Source organism: Erpetoichthys calabaricus, chromosome 16 (assembly GCF_900747795.2).
Source record: "Erpetoichthys calabaricus chromosome 16, fErpCal1.3, whole genome shotgun sequence".
Classification (NCBI taxonomy): Eukaryota; Metazoa; Chordata; class Cladistia; order Polypteriformes; family Polypteridae; genus Erpetoichthys; species Erpetoichthys calabaricus.
In genome coordinates, this window is record NC_041409.2 from 33455917 (window position 1) to 33478278 (window position 22362).

The following is a 22362-nucleotide window of genomic DNA, read 5'->3' on the forward strand; positions in this document are numbered from 1 at the left end:
CCGGGCCGCCATCTTTGGCTGACTGTGATCTGCCTGTATTAATTTGTCGGTAGATCGACCAGCCATTTCCCAGCCCTCCTTATCTTCTCGTGGGTTGAGCGGTGCTTCGCTCTCATCCCCCTTCCCCTTCGGAAAGTCTAAGTCCGTCTTCTTTTGAGCGAAGTCGAAAGTAGTAGGACACGGACCTCCTCCTTTCCCCAATCCTTTGGAGTGGGTCACGTGTCCCTCACCAGCACCCGACATGCGGAAGTCCGTTGTGTTGTCCGTCTGCCCGCACAAAAGCGCCACACCGTCTTCGGGAGATTCTCCTGCATCCCGCAGAACCTCCGGATGATCTTTTCCGAGGTACGTGCACGGTACAAAATGAGTTATTTTAAATAGGTTATCTGTTATATCCCCGGCACATACCTCGTTGTAGTTTTCTTCGTCCGGAGGCCTCTCCTAATCCGTGTAGCCGCCCTGTAACTCATCCCGAGTGTCGGCCATGACGAACATGGAACCTCTGCTGGTATTGTTGCCCTGCTTTGCCTTCTTCTTCCCCATGACGGACTTGAAAATAGGGTTTTTGGCGATTTTTCTGCGTGTCTTGACGCTGCCTTCTTGGGGTATTCTGTCCACAGTAAAAAAAAAATTTTTAAATTCAGGTCCTCTGCCAAACTGATGGCCAGAGAATCCTGCCGACTATGCCAACTGTGACAGATTAAGGGTCCCCGTGACCCCTTGAACCCTCAGACCACACGTCAGACACTAGGTAAAAGTCCAAACATTATATTTATTTAGACAAAACGTGCACAAAGCACCCTCTTCTGCACAATCTTCAAATAAACACAATAACCAATCAATAAATCAATAATCCTCACTCACTCGTTGCCACCCTTCCACCCAGCTCAGCTCAGTGTCTGGGATTTCCCATCGTCCTTTTATATTCCCTGACCCGGAAGTGGTTCCAACCCTACAGTCTATGTGATTCCTTATCACTTCCAGGTCAGATAAAAAGTCCTTTTCTTCATCCCGGAAGCACGTCATTTCCTTTGTCCCCTTGCTTACGACGTACTTCCAGGTTATAGGGCACAAACAACTCTCTGGGCCTCCCTGCAGCGTCATCTGTTGGCCCCTGTGGTATCTAGCAGGGCTGTAAAGGAAAACTCCATTGTCTATGATTTCCTGCTGGTATTCGGGGCAGTTCCATGCCGCAGGGACAGCTCCATCTGGCGGCCTGGGGGTGTTGGCCGGGGTGACAGGCCGGCCATATCCCACAACCTCAATATTGCCTTTCACACCTCACACCAAAGTAGTCCATGCATTATATGCAGGGAGACTTGAAGCTTAGCAGTTATTGCAAGAGTAGTCCATGGTGAACATTCTGTATGACATCTGTTTTAATGAGCAGAGGTCTTTTACTTTATGCTAGTGTTTGGTATTCAGTAGGACTGGCAGTGAAAAATTCCTTTTTGCCATTGTGGTGAGTTTGTATGAAAGCACTGGTTATTTATGGCACTATATAAAATTAAGAGTGATTGATAAAGCAAGTCATTAATATTATTTTATTAATTAATATAATTATAATTTTATTATTTTTAGAATATATGATTGAAGAAATCATCCTTGTTGTTATGAACTCTCCTGTTTAATTGACTCACATGCTGGTGTCCAAGTAATAATAATGCACATTTGATCATAAAAACATAATCTAACACAATAACATTCTCAAATCCACTTTATCCAGTTTCAGGGTCTCAGGGGGCTGGCATAATCCAGGAGCCATCCCCAGTGCCAGCCTTACTCAAATGGGGTCAACTTAGAATTGAAAATCAGTGTCATCTTCTTCTTTTTTTTCTTCTTCCATAGCTATTCCTGTTTTATATGATGTAGCCATTTCTTTTGCCTAGACATATCAAATAGAGATTTTGGCATACCTGGTGCAACTCCTGCATAGGCAAACTTTGCACTGACATTATCCAGTTGTATGTTTTCAACCCTGGAACTGTGAGGCAGCCCATGTGCCCACCCATATCTCATCTGTTCCTACATTTCATAGTAAAAAAACAAAAATATAATGCAAATTTCCACATGTTAACAAGATAAGTTGCAAGAGTGAGCCACAGGAGAACAATCCACTTATCTTAATAAACTGAACAGCAAGAGAAATGCAAACATTTTAAGAAAAGAGAGTTCCACAATTGTGCCAGATTTCTTTGTTCATATAGTCTTTTTTTAATAACTTAAGTGTGGGTTATTTTGAAGACCACCTAGTGCTTCCGTCAGCCAGGCTACAAATAAGAGCAGACATATCAAAAAGGATGCAATGGCAGGGCTCTTTCTGCATTTCCCGTCTTTTTTTTTCTTCTTCTCTCTTTTTAACACGCAGTTGGTCAAAGAGTGAGCGTTTTTAATTTTTGTGACATTTTTGCAGGCCTGGGGAGATTTAATAAGGTTTATTGTCAATGGCTAGCGTCAGTTCTCCACTAAAGTGGACCGCGTTTAATGTCCCTAATTTATTACCCTTTCTCAGCATGAAAAGGCTCATAACTTTCTACTTAGCCACTTGCGTCATGTGTTAGTGGGGGGGCACCCTTTCACACATCTCACCACAAAACCCCACCCCCAACGGCAGGATCCTTTGGAGACTTCATGTCACCAACCTTTCTTGTCCAGATCTGGGGTATCACAGGCGCCAGTAAAGTTAAAGCATGGTTAATAGAATTGGTCATGGCCCGCCCCTCACTGTCTTCTTCCCTTTAAATTGTATACAGACTCGACTTGCTTTACAGACTCCTCTACAGCTCTTTCCAAGAGTTCAGTATTGATTAAGTCTCCGTGGATCTCCTGCAAATTGGCATATCCAGCTAGAAGGTGTAAAAAGAAGGCAGACACAAACACCCACTTGTATAGCAGAGAGTCTCACCTAGTCACCTAAATCTCCAGTTAAGAAACAATCTAGAAATTAAAAACAAGAAAAAAAAAAGTAATAAATCGCAGATCACAGGCACTTCCTGGTCCTGGGAGCATTCTTACACCTCCCATTCAGGCTCTCCTCACATCTGCATTCCATTTAATCCATTCAGTGTACTGCTGCCTGTCTTGGTGCAGTGTTGCCTGGCATCTTCAAACGGCCCCCTCTAAAGGATTCTTCTGATTACTTAAATCATTCCTTTTGTTGTTGTTTTTTTGTGCACTGTGTCACACTTGTGTTTTGTATTGTTATAAAAAGTTTGTCTACTGAAACCCCAGAAGAAGAAGGGGGCTCTGCACACACTTGGAGGACGAGTTGCTCCTCCAAGGCCCCCTTTTGAACGCTGTTGCAATGGGAGAAATACAGTTTGCCTCCTCTTTGCTCCGTTAGATGCTGGGCTGCTGCTGCTGTTGTGTCACGTGATATGCTTCTCGCACAGCACTTCGTATATTTAAAAGCTTGCACAGCACCTGTCCTTTTTGCTTATTGCCTTGTCTCACTTCTCCCCCAGACATCTTCTGCTTTATGTTTTATTATGCTGTTTACAAATAAAGTGTATGTTTCTTGAACACCTTAAATGAATCTGTGCAATTGAGCAAACCAAGCGTAATAAGTGGTGCCAGAAGTGCACAGATGAATCCTGAAGAACTGTTTCGGATCACTCAAAATGTTCCACTTCCTACCGACCCAGATGATATTACACCACCTGCTCCTCCTGTTCATCCTAAGGATCTGCTGACGAAGATGGGTCCTACAGATGACCCAGAGATGTTCCTTTTAGCTTTTGAACATGTGGCGACTTTGATGCTCTGGGAAAAAAGAAACTGGGCTGTTATCATAACCCCCTTTTTGTGTGGGGACGCCTTGCTTGCATTGCAGAATGTACCTCTTGATAAGATCGGCGATTATGATTTCTTGAAGAAACAAGTTGTTTTACGTAAAATTACAAGCTGTCTGGCTAAGGGTTTTGCACTTCGTAATTGGAGACTGGACATGGACGGGCCCATTCGAGCTCAGTTACGAGATTTGATTCATCAAGTTCACTGCTGGTTTGAAGGGGACCAGCTCGAGTGTGTTATGGAAAATGTTACCATGAATATCATGCTGGGAGGGATACCCACAGTTCTCCGGGATGAGTTTCTTCATCATGATGTTGAGTCATTTACAGTCTTAGCCAAATGTTTGGAAGGTTCCCAAGCTGCTTGGAGAACGGGCAGTGGTTTTGCTCCACCTTGTACTCACTATCAGCCTCCGCGAGATCACCCCGGGAATGTTCGTTGCCCTGAACAACATCTGGAGTATCAACGGGCTGCAAGACCTGAAAATCCACTTTCCTTGGAAAGGCCACCCAGGGGTCAGGTTGTCAATGATGTGGCTACATCTGGAGAGGCTAATGCTCATAGACATCACTGTGGATATTTCGGCAGTGGTGCTGAACGAAGATGTTTCAGGTGTGATCAACTCGGCCACTTAGCCAGAGAATGTCGCCTATCCCCTGTTCAATCAATGGAAATCGACTTAGCCAAGGTTTGTTGCTCCCATATTCCTTCTTCTTCAGTTAAAAGGAACGGCTTAATGAGCTCGGTCAACTTGGGGGGGCCGTGAGATCTCTGCCTTTTTGGACTCGGGAAGTGACCTTTGTGTTGTCAGACGTGACTGTCTTAACAGGAAGTACCTCTGTAAAAGATATGTTGTGTACATGGAGATGTTAAGGACTATCAGACAGTGCAGCTTTCTTTAACATATAAGGATCGGCACTTTAAAGTTTGGACTGCCGTTTCGGACTCCAGCCCCTGGCCCTTGTTGATCAGCAGGAGGAATGCCCTTTTTCCTAGACTCTTGACCGAGTATGGGGTGCCAGTCATCGAGTCCCCTGTCATCCTAAACGAGGGGGAGGAACTGGTGGCTGTCGGGGAAGATCTCGAGCCCCAGTTAGACATTGAACCCTATCTCTCCAGTGAGACCGGGAGTGACTCCTCCAATTTCCTATAGCGGCTGGCTGGCCCATCTACAACTTCTCAACTTGCAAATGCCTCTGAACACAAACCGAGCACTAGCGAGCAGACAGATTTCGTGCACTTGCAGTATGCTGATAGCTCATTAGAATATGCATTTAAACAGGCTTGCTCCACTAGTGACTCCTACTACCAAGAGCGTGCAACTGGGGACTTGAAAACCGCTGTCTTTTTAGAGTAATTTCAGATCATTTAGTCGGTGAATATATTGAACAGAAAGTACATAGGGACATTCTTTTGCAGTTGGCCCATTCTCATATCTTGGGTGGTCTCCTTGGGGCTGATAAGACTAGAGATTGTTTATCAAAGCGATTTTATTGGCTGAATATGGGCAAAGATGTTGAATAATTCTGTGGTTTGTGTCCTGACTGCCAGATCATATCTGCTTATAAACCTCCTCGGGCTCCCCTTTCTCCTATGCCTATTTTGGGCATTCCATTTCAGCGGGTAGGATTAGATATTGTTGGCCCTCTTCTTAAGAGTAAAAATGGGTATCAATATATTCTTGTGTTGTTTGACTATGCAACGCGATATTCTGAAGTGGCTGCTCTGAGAAAAGCCAATTCCTCAAGTGTTGCCAAAGCTGTGTGTGAGATTTTTACTCGTATTGGCATCCCTAGTGAAATTTTAACTGATCAGAGCACGCCATTTACTTCTCGCGTGACGAAACAATTATGTAACAACCTTGCTATTAAGAAATTAAGTACTACTGTTTACCATGCACAGATGAATGGACTGACTGAGCAATTTAACAAGACTTTGAAACAGATGTCAGGCGAGTTGCTCATGATGACTTGATGTCGTGGGACTCTGTCCTGCCTTTTATTATGTTTGCGGTGCACGAATCGAGTTGTTGTTTGGTAGGCACCCACGAGGCATCTTGGATGTTGTCCATGAGGAAGGGACAGGGCTCTGGACAAAAGCTCATGGGCCAAGATTTGCAGATCGGGTAATTTCGTTACAAGACAGGATTTCTAAACTATCTTCTATCGCTGTGGAACATCAGCAACGAGAACAAGAAACCCAGAAACAGCTATACGATAGACGCTGTATACTCTGGGAATTCAAACCCGGTGATCGTTTTGTAGTTCTGATTCCATCAAAACCCCCTGCTGTGCTGAAGACAATACTCACATAACACTACAAATTTTTTTTTCCAGCTAATACCTTAATGTATTTGAAGTTACAACTACTGTTTAATTCTTCCCAGGGTTGATAACTGAAGTTTAATTTTTTTCCACTTATCTCACTGTCCTGTAATCTGAAATTGTTTACCACCATTTTAAGCTTGTTATTATGCTAAATAAAAAGCTCAATTATTGTGTCCTCCAAGGCATCCTGGACAGATACAATCTGTTGAAAGTGTGAATGCACTTCAAGACAGAAATAATTTTACCAAAAATGAACATAAAACTGATCACCCAACACCATTTTAAAATTACACCTTAAATTTTGCGAAGTTGAGAAATTGTAGATGGGCCAGCCAGCCACTCTAGGAAATTGGAGGAGTCACACCCGGTCTCACTGGAGAGATCGGGTTCAATGTCTAATCGGGGCTCGAGATCTTCCCAGACAGCCACCAGTTCCTCCCCCTTGTTTAGTGCGACAGGGGACTCGATGACTGAAAACCCTACTGAAACCCCAGTTTGTGGGTTACATGGAGTTGCAAATTAACCATCAACAGGGTGTCGATTGGTTGTCTCCAAATCCTGCCCTGGATGGCTGCTGTGGCTTGAGGTTGTCATTCTAACCCTTTTCTTTTACCTTTATTTTAATTATTCAGACCCCTTAAATACTTCTTTTTTTCCATAATTAGCAGCCAAACAATAATGAGAAACAAAACCAGCCAACACCTGAGCAGTTAACCTGTGTCCGTCATACAACATCTGAAAATAAAGAACGGTGACGGTCTCGCCAATGTTGATCTGCACAGGTCCACAAAACATTTGATGGTGCTCTTAGAAAAGAAATTGAACAGATTTGGAAAGGTCTGCAGCATGAGGGGGCCAACAATCCATGAAATTAAATAATGGGTTTAAAATAAAACAAGAATTGGCCTCTAATTAAGGCATTGGTTGGAATTTGAGGACCCAGCTTAGCTGGTCATCTTTTGGCACTGTAAGTTCACATCTCATTTCATTTTGGGTGCCATTTAAGAAAAAAAGAAGAAATTCAGAGGACTGAATCTTTAAAAAACATGTCAATTAAAATGAAGGGCAAAGAAGTTAATTAGTACCAAAAGTTTGTCACCGATTAAGAAAAGGGTACCACAAGTGAGTGATGGCAGGTGATTTACTTAACCTGAATTCACTCACGCTGCTGCATTACTTTGACACGTGTCCTGACCATCAGCATTATCCTCACGTGTGGTTTTCACATTCAGCCCTGTGGGGCCCTTCTGACCTGTGCATTTTCGGGCAGTACATCATGACAAGTGATTTTTCCTTTCACAGTAGAAGGCACTATATTAAATTCAGTTTATTCATGTGTGGCTTTCTTTAGTAAGTACAGGCTGGGAACACATTATAATGCAGTAACGGTAAGAAATATAATGTGCACCCCTGGGGTTTTGGTAGTATTGGAAAATAAAGAAAACACTAAACAATAAAATTTGTTTTTGTACAGCAGTCTTCACCAAGTGCTGGCACAGAGGGCTAGGACAAATTGTCAGGTAAAATACAAGTATAGATTATACAAATTACTAAATACAGAATTTACACATATAAAGGTTACAGATTTGTTAAAACACAGAAGACAAAGTAGAACCTGATTAGCATAAATGAAAACCAACATTATACAAGTGTGCACAGGTAGATCACTAGGTCTGTCTTCAGTTCAGTTCAGCTTATTTTTATGTGACAGGTTCACAGGAATTTGTACAAATTCAAACATGGATAAATGTGTTGGTGCCTCCTGAAAAGTGATTACATGAAAAGCAGTTGTCCCCTGTATGTCTGCATGTGTTTGATATGTCATTGACTAAAGCAAAGCAAGGATGAAAAGAGATCAAGTTTTGCTACTTTACAATATTCTACAAACATATTCTAAAATGGCCTTGACACCTTTTTTGGGACCCACAGAAAAGATCATGAATAATTGGTTGCAAAGGATTTTTCAGACTAGCAGTTTCCTTGAGTTTGTATCACACATGTTTCCAGTCGTGCAAATCAGTCATTCAGCCTATTTAAATGGAGGAATTAATTTTATTGTATCACTTTTCAGGAGGCATACAACAATTTTTCAATGAGTGGAAGTAGAACAACACCTATATCCACATCTGTAAACTAAACTGAAATGAATGGTCAGCTGTCCCATTGTCTTCAGGTTCAAGGCTCAATCCACATCTTACTTAAACCTCTTTAGGACTCTACTGGCACTCTCTCTTTTAATTTTCTTGACTTCCAAAATATGCCTTTTTGACAATCAAAGAAAGTAATGTGTTTTTTACTTTTGTTAGCTTTTCCTAATTTTTTTTTATTTTTCTTCATGATTCAATTGTTTTTTGGGATCATTTAATGTTCAGTTTGTTTAATCTGTTTCAGTGCCAAGGGCTTTGGGTAATCTTCTTTGCAAATGCACAATTATTTTAGTTGAAGATGTTATCATACCATCCTTTTCAGACTTCATCTAGACTGCCAGGATGAGATAGGCAAATTAAACTTTCATAAGGCCAGTGTTTGGGCTAGCAATGTCCTTCTGAAGAGAGGATAAGCCTTGGGAATATTTGTAATGGCATGTTGTAAACATGCTCTGTATGGATTATACCATTTTCTGACCCGTCTATGTAGTTTTGGGTTTCCATCAATACTAGACCTAAGCCAGAAAGCAACCTAAACTTTGATGTCAGATCATCTCTGGTTCCAGTCAAACCAAGCCACACAGACTTTTACTAAGGCAATGAAGAGGTACCAGCTAACCTCATAGCTCAGCTGTGGCCTATAGCAGGAAACTAAAGCACCAAAATTGTAGCTAAAAAAATTTAATGTTTACTTTGTGGTACATCGCACAGCCACAATCTTATGGTTTGTACAGCTATCTAATGGCCATGTTGTGTACTGTATTGTTGTCGAAATGTTATTTCAAAAGGAAAATCTTTTGTTTAGCTTGAGAAAACTAACTTTCCTCATGATTTCATTTTGAGTTTTGTTTTTTTTTTTTTTTACTTTTTGTTCTGACTCTCATTTGTTCTGACTATAAAATCATCTCTTCATTAATTTGCTTCCTGATTTCCCAGACCTTTATTGAACCTTGCTCTGTCCCGACAACCTTTTTTAATTTGCCCATGAAAGACCACTGCCTCACTCTATTAAACATATTTTCCTTTTATTAAAATAATCAAATCAGTCATCACAAGCACAGAGACAATTCTAGTAGGAATAAATAAAAAAGTGTTTTATTAAACCAAAAAAGGGGAGAAAATTTAAAAGTATAATCACATCCACCCACAACAGGGTGTACCTGAAACCCCCATTTAACTTGTGGAGTGATTCAGTCTATAAATCTATAAATAAATTGGCTTTTCCACACTCCTTCCAGTTTATCTTCATATTCTGTCTCCCTGCTGTCTGAGTACTTGCCCAATTCCATAACTCTGAACTCAACAAGGTTCTCACAAGCAGGTATCATTTAACCCAAACTGACATCTTTCTTCCATAGTTACTTTCAGGGAAACCCTTGGTGTTACAACTGAGATCAGGTGGGTTGCATGAAGTGGCGCCTGGTTGTAAAGCATCGCTCAGCCTGCTTTTAGAAAAGAAGATACAGGAAATGTAGAAAGTTTGAACAGAAAAAAGAACTAAGTGCAAGACAAATCCAGAAGACTAATATAGTGTGATGATTCAGCCAGGGGTTCAGTAATAAGTTCAGTAACTTTGTTGATTATTTAGTTTCGATATGCCAAAGTATGTTCTCCTATATTCCTTGTGTTTTGTGCGTGGTACTCCCAAGAGGCATGGCCTCCTGCCCATCTCCATCAAGGGACTGCCCTCAGTCTTATAAAGGCTTAGGCAAACCCAGAGTCCATTGTGATTCATTGTGAATGCGCTGATGTAATGGAGAGTCTCTCTAGTGTTTATTCTGTGCTTTTTTGTCATTCTGGATTATTGTAACCTTTTGCTCTGTCTTTTGACAAATCTTTGAATTTCATATTGGGACTTAGTTCACTTTTGAGATCGCTCTTCAGAGTTTTACTGCTTTCAAACTTTTTTAATAATACATCTTTCCAATTGTTAAAATACCACATTTCCCTCTTGCTGACAAGCTGGAGTTTGACGGTTTTCCCCATTCTAGTAGGCACTTTTGGGACTCTTTGTACTTAGCAACTTTCTAGTTCATAACATAGAGATAATCCAAATAAAAAAAAGAGTCAAAGAAAAATGCAAAGATCAGAAGCCAGAATAAACAGAGAGAGAGAGTCACAATCTAAAGTGGAATGGTGTCCAAATCATGAATAGATTAAAATAGTGCAGGTGATTGTCATCACCATGTCATTCCAATGCATTCTGGGATACAGTGTCATGAAAACAGCCAATACAAACCCAACAACATAGTGGTGTGTAAAGGCATAATAAAATGGTGCAGACAAGACAGGAAATAAAAGTAAACTTTTGAATAGAAGCTCCAAGCTAGAAAATAATAATAGAATGCCACAAACAATACCAAGAACATTTTTATACCTCAGGAAAGTTCAAGAAAAAGTAATAAAAAGCTCCACTCACAACAGCAGACAGCCATCGTAGTTTTTAGGCTACCGTTCTTCTTGCTCTCACCTGCCAACCAGAAGAAATCCCAAGGTAGAGCAGTTTATAGGACTGTGATGTAAGTGCAGCACAAATGAGAAAAAAAGTGAGTAGACCTCCACATATAGTACCACCAGCCAGACCAGGGCTTCACTGAGTTTGACCCCAAAATAATCCACACCTCAGGCAACATAACCCCATACTCAAAAGACAGACTCAAGGCTTGCATAGGCCCAACATGGGACTCTGTGTTTTAATGTTCAGAATTCTTTAAACGCACAAAACTACTTTTCAGGAGAGATGATAACCAGAACCATCTGGCTTGAAAAGAAAAAAATAAAACAAGTTGCCTGAAATTCAAAGTATTTCCTGGACAACAAAAAATGTCAAAACAAGGTGAAAATTACCTGAAAAGATTTGCCTCCCAAGGCTAACAAATCTAAATCCACAATCTAATGATCAGAAACCAAAGTCAGAGCAAAACTTTTCAATAAACTTGAAATAAAATCTACTACTATACTTAATTTTACTCTAGGACAGTCACAGTTAAACTCTGAGGGAGCGTTTCCCCAGTTTTGAATATAAAGGCTGAGGTCGGTCCCTCAGCAGTGACATAATGGTGGCTCTGCCTCTTGGGGATCCATCCACAGCAAACAAGGAACATAGGCAAACAATGTAAATACCCAATGCATAAATACTATGTAATACCAATATTAACCATTTTTTGGACACTAGAAGCGCTGTTGCCCCGTGAAACCCCACAGACAGACATCCAGGACACACGTTTAAAAGCACCAAGAAGAATTCTTTAATAATTACTTCCAATAAAGTGCACAAAGCACCGCACACTCCACAGTTCTTCAATAACAATAATAATAAAGAATAATCAATAATCAATACAATAATCACAATCCTCCACTCCTCCCAGCAGATCCGTCACTCTACCACCCAACTCTGGCTCTCCTTGTTGGGTCTTCACCAGTCCTTTAAATAGCCCATGACCCAGAAGTGTTTCTCCCGGGTTCAACGCCACATCATCCATTCTCAAGTAGCCCGGAAGTACTGCGGGCTTCCGTCCTCGTGACTCCAATAGGAGTCCCCAGGTTCTTTGTGAGCTCCCCCTGGCGGCACCCAACAGGGCTGAGGAAACGAACTCCATGACCCAGGATGCCCTGAGTGAATCCGGGGAACTGTTGCTGTCCAGGGGAGCTGCCACCTAGCGTCCCGGGGGTTGCAGTGTCCTGAAAAGGCTGCCTTCCTCCATTCTTCTTTTCCAGGGCCGTCCCAGCCGGACTGAACCGCCGGCCCTCCCTCACACCATCCATCCATCCATCCATCATCCAACCCACTATTTCCTAAACCGGAGTACCCGGAGGAAACCCACACAAACACGGGGAGAACATGCAAACTCCACGCAGGGAGGACCCGGGAAGCAAACCCGGGTCTCCTAACTGCAAGGCAGCAGCGCTACCCACTGCGCCACCGTGCCGCCCAGTATTAACCAAAATTACATAATTACAAAAACGTGAAAAAAGTACCTTTTCTTCACTCTGGTCTCCAGTGCAGGGCCCTTTCTATCTGAATGTACTTCTGTGGGCCCTTCTCCAGTCCTGAGCTCCCTTAGTGTCACTTCTGACTCTGGTAAATCCTTGCTTGCTGGAAAAAGTACTACACCCTATATTATTTAATGTTATGCTGTTTATTTTTATATCATAATCCTGCTTGTCAGTTCGTCTGTTTCATAGCTCTGTTTTATTTTTTTATTTCTAAACAAACAAAATGATTTGAATGGTCAAGCAAAAGCCAAATAAATAAATAACAGGAACAAGTGGCAAAATGGTATAAATTGCATTACACTGTGGAGTATGTATCTTTACATTTCATTTATGTACCTTTTGTTTTCTTTCTGTTTCCTTTTTTCAGCAAGAAGAGAACATCATGCAGAAGACGAGCATTTGAAAAGCTCTCAGAAAAGGTACTTTGTTTCCACTTTAACTTCACATTAAGGTAACGTGAAGTGTGATGTCATAGCACAGCACTAAGCACAGGCTAAGTTTACAACAGAGGGAACTTCACTCTGTTAGACACACTACTTGAATTGACAATTAGTACAAGAAGAGCATTTTTATTACTACAGAACTGAGAAAAAAGCACTTTATTTGGCAAAAGTAGTTTTAAAAACTCTTAACAGTTTTTGGGGTGGGGCTGGGGGTTTAGCTTATGATACCACATGACCAAAAGTTTTGATTTTGAGGCTTTTAAATGCGTGTCACGAAGGAAAAGTTTCAGAATGGACCTTTAAATAAATGATAGCTTGCGCTTTTTGACGTCTGTCAATTTTAATTAGATATTGCATAACCACTAAGTGCTGTATTATGCGTATAATACTGAAGGAGAAAACATATTTCTTTCTCTAGCCCTAACATGTACTGCACCTTTGCAACACGCTGAAGAGACACAGAATAATGTTATTTGTCTCAGTCAGTGGGCACTTGGAATGGGGGCCTGGAATTTAAAATTCCAGGCCTTTAAATTGTTACTGGTATCTGTTCTGTTGGCCCTGGTTTACCTCTCTAATCCCAGCCAGACATCTGGTGTCTTGATGTAGGATGCTGAAAACAACGTGAACCAATAAATGATAAGATATTCAGTGAACAATCCACCCAAAATGGAGGGCAGCACCCCTGGGTGTATTGAGGCTACCTTGCAAGCTTTTCAGTTTATTTGTTACAAGTACAACTTATTTTATGAATATTTGTTTCTGTTATGCACCAATTTTGCATTATGTTTTCCTATTGTATTCTGCAATCACAACTTACGACGACAAAAGCACATCTCTGTTACTGTATACAGTAATCCCTCCTCCATCGCGGGGGTTGCGTTCCAGAGCCACCCGCGAAATAAGAAAATCCATGAAGTAGAAACCATATGTTTATATGGTTATTTTTATATTGTCATGCTTGGGTCACAGATTTGCGCAGAAACACAGGAGGTTGTAGAGAGACAGGAACGTTATTCAAACACTGCAAACAAACATTTGTCTCTTTTTCAAAAGTTTAAACTGTGCTCCATGACAAGACAGAGATGACAGTTCTGTCTCACAATTAAAAGAATGCAAACATATCTTCCTCTTCAACGGAGTGCGCGTCAGAGAGAGAATAACAAACAAATCGATAGGGATGTTTGGCTTTTAAGTATGTGAAGCACCGCCGGTACAAAGCTGTTGAATGCGGCAGCTCACACCCCCTCTGTCAGGAGCAGAGAGAGAGAGACAGAGAAAAACAAAGTCAAAAATCAATACATGCCCTTTGAGCTTTTAAGTATGCGAAGCACTGTGCAGCATGTCCTTCAGGAAGCAGCTGCACACAGAAGGTAGCAACGTCCCTATCGTCTAGGTGTGCGAACAGCCCCCCTGCTCACACCCCCCTACGTCAGCGCAAGAGAGAGAGAGAGAGAGAAAGTAAGTTGGGTAGCTTCTCAGCCATCTGCCAATAGCGTCCCTTGTATGAAATCAACTGGGCAAACCAACTGAGGAAGCATGTACAAGAAATTAAAAGACCCATTGTCCGCAGAAACCCGCGAAGCAGCGAAAAATCCGCGATATATATTTAAATATGCTTACATATAAAATCCATGATGGAGTGAAGCCGCGAAAGGCGAAGCGCGATATAGCGAGGGATCACTGTATTGCCAAGTACACAGAGTATTAGGAAACGTGCCAAAACCATCTACAGGAACCAAACTTCTCAAATAAAAGCATCCTTCCAATGCTGAACATGCACTTATCCGTCTATCCATCTACGTTTGAACTGCTGTGTCAAGTTAAGAGTTACAGGAAGCCACTACCATTCCCACCAGCACAAGCACAAATCTGGAAGCAACACTTGTCATGGTTTTAATCCATCACAGTGTCAGAGACGCATAAATAAATTTGCATTTTTGTTTATCATTTGTTTATGATTTAACTGTTATTATGGTGACATTATGGTTGGTGCCATTTGGTATGATTATTTTTTCACTAGCTGTGCTACCCATCTAAGACAGGTTGACATTTAAGTAATCATGTTTTTTTATTTGATACAAGAGTTGTCCATTCGGTCTGGTATATTAACATGCACCCAAACTGTTTACGTCTCAGCAGCCTTTTCCTCTTTGGATCGAGCTGCCAATTGTCACTGCTTCCTCTCGTTGAACTGACCACTCATTTAGTTAAAGTTTTCTGCTGGGAAAATGCATTAGTAGTCACTACCGCATTTGTCTGGTTTAGCAGCTCTAGCCTAGCCATGTTGGGGCTTTAGTTTCCTGACATGTGTGTTAATTTATTGTTATTTTCATTCATCCATTGCCCAATATGTGAAGTCATCAGTCATTATCATTACAGCTATAAATCTTGTTCACATGGCCCAAGCAGGTGCAAGAAAGTTGCTACTATGCTGCTGTTGTGGACATGTAATATTGGACAACAGAAGAGGTTGATAAGACAAATTTTCTTGTTTCTATTTACTTGTTTAGTATTTGGCATTTATTTTATTTATTTTGATTTCTTGTCCCTTTTTCTGTATTTTTTTATCAATTTTTAAATTATTCTTCCTAACCCTAGCGGCCAGGCAGATACGCATACACTTATCCTTTTATTGTGCTGGTTAAGCTGATTTCTGTCCATCCGGCAGTTACTCTCTGCTGCTTGTATTCTGTGTTTAGGTTTGCAGTGCATCATCTGTTGGAATGTATTTTGCAATGCATGTAGTAATAAAATGCTATGCATTTTTCATTCCAACAGATGGCACATCACAAACATTAGCACTGCTTTTACAAATCCCATACCAAATGGCATACAACAGTCAGAGACATAGCAACCAGATGGACACACACACACAAACATTTGCCCTTTTTTGAATGAGTGCCACAATTTCATGTTTCTCGTTATCTTGGGTACCATGATCTGATTACTTTGATTCTACATGATTGGTGCCAAATGCGCAGTGACATCATGATGGCCAAGTTACTATAGAAGATTGTGTGATTAAAGTTGTATCAGAACATTATGGTTAAATAAAGGAAGTACCTGGTGAAAAACTTCATGGACATGCTGTTTTCTAAAGAATTCTAGTTATGACTTAGTTTTGCTTAAGGACTAGAATTTAGCAACCTTGCTTGAAAACAGATTTTCTCCCAAGCTGCCAGTTCCTTGATGACTTCATTAGGTTTTCCTCTAGGATTTTCTTGTATTTCGCTGCATTCATTTGACCTACTACTCTCAAAAGCCTTCCAGGGCCTGCTGCAGATAAGTATGATCCTACTACCACCATGGTGGAGATGGTGCTTTTTTGATATAGTGTCCACTGCAACATGGTGTTTAGTCTTATTAGCGAAGAACTCAATTTTGGTCTCATCTGACCATAGAATCTTTTTCCAGCTAATTTCAGATTTTCCATGTGCTTTTCCTAAAAGAGATGTCATTATTTTATGTTTATTTTATGTTGTCATTTTTGAATGATTATATATTTGGTTATTTCTCATATTTTTATATATTTTCTGTTATGTTTATAATACAGCAATCCCTCCTCCATCGCGGGGGTTGCGTTCCAGAGCCACCCGCGAAATAAGAAAATCCGCAAAGTAGAAACCATATGTTTATATGGTTATTTTTATATTGTCATGCTTGGGTCACAGATTTGCGCAGAAACACAGGAGGTTGTAGAGAGACAGGAACGTTATTCAAACACTGCAAACAAACATTTGTCTCTTTTTCAAAAGTTTAAACTGTGCTCCATGACAAGACAGAGATGACAGTTCCGTCTCACAATTAAAAGAATGCAAACATATCTTCCTCTTCAAAGGAGTGTCAGGAGCAGATGTCAGAGAGAGAGAGAAAAGCAAACAAATCAATAGGGCTGTTTGGCTTTTAAGTATGCGAAGCACCGCCGGTACAAAGCTGTTGAAGGCGGCAGCTCACACCCCCTCCGTCAGGAGCAGAGAGAGAGAGAGAGAGAGAGAGACAGAGAAAAACAAAGAAGCACAAATCAATACGTGGCCTTCGAGCTTTTAAGTATGCGAAGCACCGTGCAGCATGTCGCTTCAGGAAGCAGCTGCACAGAAGGTAGCCACGTGAAGATAATCTTTCAGCATTTTTAGACGAGCGTCCATATTGTCTAGGTTTGCGAACAGCCCCCCTGCTCAATTCCCCTACGTCAGGATCAGAGAAAGTCAGCGCAAGAGAGAGAGGGAGAAAAGTAAGTTGGGTAGCTTCTCAGCCATCTGCCAATAGCGTCCCTTGTATGAAATCAACTGGGCAAACCAACTGAGGAAGCATGTACCAGAAATTAAAAGACCTATTGTCTGCAGAAATCTGCGAACCAGCAAAAAATCCGCGATATATATTTAAATATGCTTACATATAAAATCCGCGATGGAGTGAAGCCGCGAAGCGCGATATAGCGAGGGATTACTGTAGTGTGTTTTCCTTTCAACTGTGTTGTGAGTGGAGCCTCAGGAGGCAGGGTCACCCTGACATCACTCCTTCTGAACTTTCTTTCTGTTCATATCAGACAAGAGCTGTGCAAGCTCAAATCAGGAGAACATTGTTTGTAAAAGGAGTTGTAAGTATTGTTACTTTCGATGGATTTTCTAGTTTTCCTCTTCTGGATTATGGATTGGGATGAGTTTGTTGTAGGATTGCCCTTTAGCCAGCTTCTTTTTGCCTATTTGAGCATGTTGTTTTTTGTAATAAGTTATGTATAAAGTTTCTTTGTTGTCCTTTTTGTGTACAAGTTGAAAGTTTATGTTCATCCTTCCACTTATGGGGCTTTTTACTATATTTTGTGACATTTCTATATAAATTGAACTGTTAAGGCATTTTTCCCCACTTATTTGGGCCAGGTTGTAGACTGCAGGTAGATTTGTGGAGCATAGCTCACCTGGGATGACTCTCCTTAGGCAGGCAGGTTAGGCACTGCCTTTACAGTCTTCTTAGGGTGCCTTACATCCATTTTGTTATATTTGGGACACCAGTTCATAACACTCATATGTGTTTTTTGTAACAATGATTTTTTCTTTGTCACTTTCCCATAAAGTTGTGATTGATGAAGGCAACAGTTTGTTGTCTGTAGATTCTCTCTATTTTCTGCCACCGTGGCTTCCTTCACAGTTCCCAGAGGTCTCTTAGTGGCCTCCGTCATTTGCCTTCCTCACTTTGTGTAGATGGTAGGCTCTAGGCAGATTTCCACCAGTGCCATCCTCTTTCTATTTCTACATGACTGATTTAACTGAATATTCGGTGACTTGAATGTCTTCTTGTCATCATCTATTGGATTTATGCTTTTTAGTTAGCAGCTTGGATTGTTTTTTTGTCTTCATTGTGTAGGTTGGACCACTGACTCCCCACAAGTTGGACCTTACAGTTGAAGGTGCCTTTTATGTTTTATGACCCCAGACAGGTGGTCTCCAATTAACTGAATATGTAGCTTCTAAATCCAATGAGCTGCAATGAGGATCTAGTAGTGTCATATTAAAGGGGGTGAATACTTATGCGATCAGCTATTTTGTGTTTTATGTTTGCAATTACATTAGACCACTTTACAGACATCTGTTTTCACTTTGATGTTAAGGAGTCTGTGATTCAATGTTGTATAACAATAAACTGGTAAAACTTTTTATAGGCACAGTATGATGCCATAGCTGGTCATGTGAGCGTAGTGTGTAATGTAATCTGGGCATGGCCAGTACCACATGAGCATTATAAGGGATGCAGTATTCAACATCTGACATCTAAGCTTTTAGAAACCACAGTGTGGATCTAAACCGTTTTTCATTCCTGCCTTGCTATTTTTGACTACAGAGTTTGGTTAGTGTTTTTATTTTAGTACAAAAGTGTTTGTTTTTTGCCTTCCTGGTCACTGAGTCCTGTGAATTATTTGATTGATGTCTTGTTTTGCCCATTGTTTACATTCATTTCCAGGTCTTGGTTAAATTCTAGTCCTACTACAGCCTGTATTCAGCTAGGTACAACAATCACCTGATCCATGTGTCGCTGTCCTGCCAGGGTTGTTGCTCAAATTCAAGTGTGTGTTTTTTATCTTTTTGTTTAAATTGAATGTAATTTTTGTCATGATATCAAGTTCTAAATATGGCAAAAGGGCTGCAAGGTCTCCAAAAATAATCCTCCAGCAGGCTTGAACCCTGCCTAGAATACTCTCACCACAAACCAACCAGTCCCTCAAATGCTGCCTGCAGGCTTCATCCTAGTCAGTCTACAGAAATATCAAAAATACCTAACAATATTTTATACATAAAGAAAATTATTGCAAAAAATAGAAGAAATAACAAAAATAATCAACAGTACAAAAAGGATATGCCAAAAGGGCAATCATACAGCAGAGACAGTAAATAAAAATAAAAAATAATCATGACTAAAAGATGCGGAGGTCAGGGACAGGCCAAGATTAATACCAGAACTGAAAACTGATCTTTCGACAAAACTAGAATGCAATCAGGAAAAGACATAGTTAAGGTTCAAGGCAAGAATATGTTAACCGGTTAATAAGCAGAGAGCTGAGGAGACTTCGTGCCAGCAAAGCACTGGGTCCAGATGGAGTATCGCCACGACTGCTGAAGGCCTGTGAGTTGGAGCTGGGGAGTCCTCTACAGCGCATCTTCAACCTAAACCTGGAATAGGGGAGAGTCCAGAGGCTTTGGAAAACATCTTGCATAACCCCAGTCCCAAAGGTATCACGTCCTGGTGAGCTGAATGACTTCAGGCCTGTCGCCCTGACGTCACATGTGATGAAGACCATGGAGCGGCTGCTGCTTCACCACCTGAGGCCACAGGTCCACCACGCCCTCGACCTCTGCAGTTTGCATACCAGGAGAAGGTGGGAGCAGAGGATGCCATGATCTACATGCTACACCGATCCCACTCCCACTTGGACAGAGACAGTGGTGCAGTAAGAATTATGTTTCTGGACTTTTCTAGTGCCATCCAACCTCTGCTCCTTAGGGACAAGCTGACAGAGATGGGAGTAGATTCATACCTGGTGGCATGGACTATCTTACAGACACACCTTAGTGTGTACATCTCGGGAACTGCAGGTCTGACATTGTGGTCAGCAGCACAGGAGCGCCGCAGGGGACTGTACTTTCTCCGGTCCTGTTCAGCCTATATACATCGGACTTCCAATACAACTCGGAGTCCTGCCAAGTGCAAAAGTTCGCTGACAACACTGCTATCGTGGGCTGCATCAGGAGTGGAGGAGGAGCATAGGAACCTAATCAAGGACTTTGTTAACAACACTTTTCGCAAAACTCAACCTTAATTCTACACTTTCTTACTCTTGTTTTATTTCCTTTATTGTACATATAGTTCGTGGATGCAGCTGACTCGAATTGTATGGATTTGATTAATACTTACAGATTTTATGGACTCTACTTTGACTGGGAACAACTGAACCTGTGGATCACGGGACGAAACCTACAAACATTTCTTTGTACCTGACGATCTAGGACCACTGGAAAATCTGTCTCCTTGATTATATTTGCTATCCTGGTCTGCTCCCGATTCATTTTACAGTACTCTACGACTAAGAACTGATCTGATGTTCATACCAACCTGGCTGGTGGCTCTGTTGTGATCACGCCTGTAATACCCAGTATTACTGTTTATGGCTGTATGCTGGAACTTCCAAATCCTGCTACCTCCTCCTGCTATGCTTTCTGCTGCTTTGCTATCGCCACTCATCTACGCTACCACACCCGCCTGTCCTACTGGCTCCGCTGTGCTGTGCTGTTTCTCCACTGCTATCAGATAAGTATTACTCACTATCATGCTAGAATTCTCTCATGACAAACTCCTTCTTATTAAACAGTTTGTCCAGAGCAAATGGTCTGACTGGAACATCCTAAAAGGTGGCGGGATTTTGCGGCGCCCGAAATATGTACATCGCGGGTCAGGTCGCCACCACCGCCGGGCTGTGAATGAAAAGACCACCGGCGGCATTTGCTCAGGAATATGCCGTCCTTCTCATGGCCCTGGAAATAGAAGTGTCAGTGTGCCGAATTTACGTTATGTGAAAATAAACTGAGATCATGGCTCTGTGCAAAAAGAAGCTTTATTAACTAATATTGCATTGTTTAATTGGAGATCTCTTAATGGCAAAGCATTGGTGCTGTCAGAATTCATCACTGACACCCAACTTGATATACTGTGTTTAATGGAGACTTGGCAAAAACTAAACGAACTTACGTCTCTCACTGAGGCGACACCACCTGGATTCACTTTCCACACAGAGCCTCGCAGCTCAAGACAAGGAGGTCTTATGGCAAGGTCCAGAGTCTTATGGCAGTAGACTCTGGACAAACCAGCATATTAATTCTATTAGACCTCAGTGCGGCATTTGACACTGTCAGACATGACATTCTACTGTCCAGAATGGAGAACATGCCTGGTATCTCTGGCACTGCCCCCCAGTGGTGCAAGTCCTATCTGACTGATAGGCAAGAGTTTGTTAGTCTTGGTAACAGCAGATCCAGCTCAGTGCCAGTCACACAAGGAGTTCCTCAGGGCTCTGTCCTCGGCCCCCTTCTCTTCTGTATTTATATGCTTCCCCTTGGCCATATTATACGTAGCTATGGACTGGGTTATCATTTTTATGCAGACGATACTCAACTTTATTTCAATGTTAAAAGTGGAACTTCATCATAACTTTCTCGGCTCACAACCTGCCTCAGTGAAATTAATACCTGGATGGAGCAGAACTCTTTAAAATTAAATTGCAACAAAACTGACCTCCTTCAAATTGGGACTAAAGTGCAACTTAATAAAATGAGCTCCTTCCCAGTCCATCTTGGTCTCATCAGACCTGCCTCTACTGCAAAGAATCTTGGTGTCATTTTTGATTCCTCCCTTTCTTATTCCACCCACATAAACCACATTAAGAAACTTTCTTACTTTCACCTCCATAACATATCCCATGTTTGCTCCTTCCTCTCCTTTTCTAATGCTAGGAAACTTGTCCATGCTGTTATCACATCCCGCATTGATTATTGTAATTCTCTACTGGCAGGTGCCAGCTCTACTTGATTTATTACCCTTCTTTCAGTTTACCTCTATGTCATGTTACTCATGTAACCTATGTGTGTGTGCGAGACCATCAATTATGTTGTCTGTTAGGCTTTTTCTCTAAATTTACTATCTTAATCTTCTTTATTTATTTATCTGATTTGTACAATGCTATATACTGTATACCCTACCGTTCTATCTTAAACTCTGTGAAGTACCTTGAGCATGGGAAAGACGCTATATAAATAAGATGTATTATCATTATTATTATTTGTTAAATGGTGCAACTCAAACCACCTACAACTGAACACCAGCAAAACCAAAGAGTTGGTGGTGGATTTTAGGAGGCCCAGGCCCCTCATGGACCCTGTGATCATCAGAGGTGACTGTGTGCAGAGGGTATAGACCTATAAATACCTGGGAGTGCAGCTGGATAATAAACTGGACTGGACTACCAATACTGATGCTCTGTACAAGTGAAGATAGAGCCGACTATACTTCCTTAGAAGGCTGGCGTCTTTCAACATCTGCAATAAGACGCTGCAGATGTTCTATCAGACGGTTGTGGCGAGCACCCTCTACTACACGGTGGTGTGCTGGGGA

At 41.5% G+C, this 22362-nt stretch overlaps 1 protein-coding gene across 2 annotated transcripts in view; it reads left to right on the forward strand.

Moving 5' to 3' along the window:
* Positions 1–22362, forward strand: part of LOC114667097 (formin-like) — a 613004-nt gene that overhangs the window by 491388 nt on the left and 99254 nt on the right. For both annotated transcript variants that reach the window (XM_051920062.1, XM_028822231.2), the window contains one exon: positions 12630–12681. In XM_051920062.1, the coding sequence (XP_051776022.1) occupies positions 12630–12681 (52 nt within the window). The remainder of the gene's footprint in view (positions 1–12629; positions 12682–22362) is intronic.